This window comes from Wolffia australiana, chromosome 1, assembly GCF_029677425.1.
Source record: "Wolffia australiana isolate 7733 chromosome 1, ASM2967742v1".
In the NCBI taxonomy this organism is placed as follows: Eukaryota; Viridiplantae; Streptophyta; class Magnoliopsida; order Alismatales; family Araceae; genus Wolffia; species Wolffia australiana.
This window is the reverse complement of record NC_135835.1, coordinates 26,534,059-26,538,907: the sequence shown is the minus strand read 5'-3', so window position 1 is coordinate 26,538,907 and position 4,849 is coordinate 26,534,059. Positions and strand designations below refer to the sequence as shown.

The 4,849-nt window shown below is 43.3% G+C and overlaps 1 protein-coding gene across 1 annotated transcript; it reads left to right on the top strand.

Moving 5' to 3' along the window:
• Window positions 1-1,531: 1,531 nt before the first annotated feature.
• Window positions 1,532-4,849, top strand: LOC144712862 (exopolygalacturonase-like). The gene is made up of 4 exons (XM_078587231.1): window positions 1,532-1,892; window positions 2,557-2,868; window positions 3,457-3,972; window positions 4,495-4,849. Exons 1-4 carry the CDS (start codon window positions 1,746-1,748, stop codon window positions 4,723-4,725), a joined length of 1,206 nt encoding a protein of 401 aa, XP_078443357.1. The 5' UTR covers window positions 1,532-1,745; the 3' UTR covers window positions 4,726-4,849.

Genomic DNA, 4,849 nt, shown 5'->3' with positions numbered 1-4,849 from the left:
ATCTTCTGCTGGAAATTCTGCAACAGCAGTGAGACATCGTCGTCCCACTTGTAGAATTCTGGCTCCCTGTTATCGAGTATCTTCTCCGCCACCTGAAAAAAAAAACAGGTAGAGCGGGGCGGGGTGGCGCGGCGGCGGGGTGGCAGGAGCTGGGAGGGGGGATGGGGCAACGGCAGTGAGCGCCATCATTGTCGTCAGGTCGGTAATAGTCATCCGGTTATAGTCGTCCGTTAATCACGTCATTTCGTCCTTCATTTTCGTCATCGGTCATTCGTCATGAATGACGGATGACTAATGACGAATGACGGAAATCCAACCGTTCAGTCATCCGTACGTTGCTATCGACGACGACGGATGACGAAATTTTAACGACAGATGACGAAACGTTATCCAGTCTCCAGCTCTAAGAGAGATAGAGAGGAAGAGAGAGAGAGAGAGAGAGAGAGAGAGAGAGAGAGATAGCAAGAGAAAGGTAGAGAGAGAGAAAAAAAAAGGGAGAGCAAGAGAAAGAGAGAGATAAAGAGAGGAAGAGAGAGAGAGACGTGGAGTTTAGACTCCGTGGGCCCCATGGCTTAAGACAAGAGAAGGACGGAGCCGAATTAGAAATATGGACCGGAACAAAGGGGAAGGGAAACAATGAACGATAGAGAACCAACGAACGGAGCAGACCAATCCACAGAGAGAATAACAGACCGAAATTGTAGTATAATATTATTAGATATTAATCAATCGGATGTTGGCGGTCCGGCGATATACTCCCTGTCGCGTTCCCGTTGAAGGCTCAGCTTTCAGGCCTAAAGAACGAAGGCGAGATAGACTGTCTTTTTTTATTTAAAGAAAGATGGAGTAGAAAGAGAAAAACAAACAATACGGAAAGAAGAAAAACGTATTTATTTCTAGCGAGGACACAAGATTGTAAAAGATAATTTCAATTTTTTCTTTTGATTTCTTCATTAAGCGAAAGTATGATCAGAGTGGGGAAGATTTCGCCAATAATCTCACAAAACCACGTATTTCTCGAGTATATCGAATTGTGGTAAAACACGACCGTCGAAAGTCTCACAAAAATAATATGAATCATGATTTTATTCTGTTGATGTCAGGAAATCGATGAAAACTTCATGAATCTGGTCTACAACATCCGACTGTTGAAAGTGGCAGTAATTTGATAAAAGAGCGATATTTCCACATCAAACGATTATTCCAAAGGGTCATAAAATTTCGTGGAAGCCGGTTGCGCAATTGTTTTTTTCTGTTTATAAAACGAACAAATTCGTAAAAAAATAAATCGAACTCGTTACGGCAAATCAAACTAGTCGAGCAGTTTCAGTATCCTTTGTCCCAGTGACACTTGGAAACAATCCATCGCCCTTTCCGGGCAAACCGCTCCTAAATTATTTTTTAGAAGCTCAACCAGTTGTCCACTTGTCTTTATATTTTGATTAGAAATTTCGAAAAAATTCGAAGATAACAAATCAAATTCGTTATCAAAAAAGCGAACTAGTCCAACATGGCTCCAGCAGTTTCGGTTTCCTATGGACCGGGGAAGCTCGGGCAACCATTCATCGTTCTCCCCGGGAAAACCGCCGATGAATAATTCTCGTCTTCATACCCTTAACATATGCGCGAGAAATGAGCAAAATGAAACGATCCATGGAACTGCTTTTATGGACGATTACAAAAAGATTGATCGAGAGAGAGATTTCTAGGGAGAACTCGGAAACAGAGCCAGGAGAGAAGAAGAGATGGACTACATTTGGGTTGTATTGCTGTTTTTCTCACTTCAGTTCAGCGGTGGAGGCGGGCTTGTGCCGGTGGAGGAGACGCAGAGGACGGAATTTAATGTTATGGACTTCGGCGCCGTCGTTGACGGGAGCACGGACAGCTCCAATGTGAGATGACAAACGATTCTATAATGCTCCATCACATCTTCATAATCGTCGTCATCTTTCTGTTGTTCTTCAATTTACTATTCCTCCTCTTCCTCATGTTTCTCATTGCTCTGCGAATTATCCTATTTCTTTCATCATTATTAGTTTTTTTTATGTCCAATTTATCATTCCTTAGCATGATCACCATCGTCATCATTCGATTCATTAGTTTTTCCTGGCCTCCTTCTTCTTATTGTTTTCCTCGACGTCATCATTTTATTTTTTCTTTTTTCTTACCAGACGCTTCCCGTTTTTCTGTTTAATCATCATCATCGACAGTATTATCAACATTATTAACCTTATTATTTATCCATTATCATTGTCATCGTCATCAGCAGCATCGCCTTCTTTGTTTCCCGTTTCTCAGTTTTTCATCATTACTGTCATCATCATTAACCACATCATAATGATCATCATCATCATTCTATATCGTGTACTCTTCACCATACTTTTTTCTATTCTTTGGCATTCACTATTCACCTTGCTTCATTGTTCTTCTTCTTATTATTTTCTTTGTTCCTTTTACGCTCCATTCGTCACTATTATTCTTGTTCTTTCCTTATTACGTCAGAATCATCATCACCATCTTCACTCTTGATTCATCACTGATGATCTTCCTCCAAAGGCATTCGCGGCGGCCTGGTCGGCAGCTTGCGCGCGACACGGGGAGTTATCAATAATGGCGATTCCTCAGGGGACCTTCTTCGTCAACCCTCTTATCTTCTCCGGACCCTGCAATGGTTCAGTCCAGATCCGTCTCCAGGGAACGGTACTTGCCCCGGCGGACCTGGCCCCCTTCACCGGCGACAAGATCGACTGGATTGCCTTCAGGCACATCGACCACCTCTTACTCACCGGCGGAGGGACCTTCGACGGCCGTGGCGCCGCGGCTTGGACCTGCGTTCTCGCAAAAAACTGCACCACCAAACGACCCACAGTAAAATTCTCCACGTCCCTATCAGCTAAATCTTATGCATCTACGTGATTATGATGAGTTTGTCATTTACAAGGGACGATCGCGACGATATCTCGTCGGCGTCCTCTTGTGCCATTAGTATGACAAGAGAAGATTGTAGGTGGACAAATGAACGGGAAGGATGGAATGTTATTTCGGTCTACCATCCGTCACAGAGTTTGAATAATCGTTCCGTTTCCGCTCGAGGATCTGGAAGGGACGGTCGTAAACCTAGAGAGACTAACCAGAACCCGATAGCGGAACGCGACGGAAGAAAGGAAGTACGAAGGATTTATTTCCGTTGCAGTTATAAAGTCCGGAAGGATGCCTGATGGGGGAAAGCAACGGAACAGATGGTGGATCGTTGTCAGTCTACGATCCGCACTGATGAGAACGAATACTTCATCCAAGTGACAGACCATTAAGTAGAAGAAGATGACGAGTCTTCAACGTCATCATCTCCGTAAGTGGTATGCGGATGAAGGATAACAACGATGCCTAACTCGTCATAATCATCTAGATGAAGACAATTTCATGAAAAACCGCTAAAATTTTTCTTTTTTTATGCAGATGGTGAGCTTCAAATTTATCAGCAACTCAACGGTGCAGAACATCAGACTGGTGAACGCGAAGATGTTCCACGCCCACATCTTCTCTTGCGTTAACCTGACGTTACAGCAGCTGGAGATCTCTTCGCCTGAGGATAGTCCCAACACGGACGGCATCCACGTCGCAAACTCAAATAACGTGAAGGTTGCTGACAGCGTTATCGCAAGTGGCGACGACTGCGTTTCATTGGGCGGGGGAAATACGGATATAATCGTAAGCAGAATCAGATGTGGACCGGGGCATGGGATAAGCTTGGGAAGTTTAGGAGGGTACGCTGGAGACAAAAACATGAGCAGAGTATTGGTGACTAATTGCAATCTCACGGGCACCATGAACGGGGTGAGGATTAAGACTTGGGCCAAACCCCATTCGCTATCAGTGTCGGATATTGTTTTTCAAGGGATAAACATGGACCGCGTCTCCAATCCGATCATCATCGATCAACACTATTGCCCGAACCAGGATTGTGTTCATCAGGTATAAGCTCTTCATCATCGTCGTTATTTCTATGCGTATTTTTTATTCTTCATCGTCGTCACCAAACTCGTATTATTACAGTTATGATATTTTTGGTTTATATCATAGTACATACGATATAGACCTTGTAACACTTGTAATTTATGCATCCGAATCGTCATTCACATTTGAGTCATAAACCCCATTCTCCGTGCTGTTTTTTTCTCCAACGTTGTAAATGACACCGTTCTTTTCTTCTCCATCTGATTTAGCAATACCAACATCACTACGACGTTAATCTCATCCATTTGCTCCGTCGTTGTCATTGTAATCTAACTATTTATTAACGTATAATAATCACTCGTCTTTCACTTAGTTTTACTCCCATGGTTCGGCGTCGCCGACGTCACCTTCTTTACTTGTTTGACCTTCTTTCAACCATTATTATCACGCTTGTCTCGTACTACTTATCCACCTTAATTAATTCGGATCTTATTTCTTTTATTTTTTAGTAGTTAATCATTTTCCCGTACAAATGTGCAGACTCCGTCCATGGTGAAGATAAGTAACGTGAGGTTCCAGGACATTAAAGGAAGCTCATCCACGAAGGTCGCTATTAAGCTATCATGCAGCGAAGCCCTGCCCTGCGAAGACCTCCAGCTCATCGATATCAACCTGGCCTTCGTTGGTAAGGATAACGACGAAGCAGTTGCCTTGTGCACCAACGCTCAAGGACGGAGCTTAGGCTCCGTGGTCCCTTCGTCATGTCTATGATCCCTCTTTCTAGATATCTCTTTCTTTCTTTCTCTCTTTAGCGCTTAGAATAACCCCATTTTTATTAGGGCATCAGGACAAGCGGATGATTAATTAGAATATGAGATTACATTTTGATTCTTTC

Coding starts and splice junctions, on each gene's coding strand:
- LOC144712862 (XM_078587231.1), top strand. CDS start 1,746: ATGGACTACATTTGGGTTGTATTGCTGTTTTTCTCACTTCAGTTCAGC. Junction 1,893..2,556: donor GGAGCACGGACAGCTCCAAT/GTGAGATGACAA, acceptor CTTCCTCCAAAG/GCATTCGCGGCGGCCTGGTC. Junction 3,973..4,494: donor ACCAGGATTGTGTTCATCAG/GTATAAGCTCTT, acceptor ACAAATGTGCAG/ACTCCGTCCATGGTGAAGAT.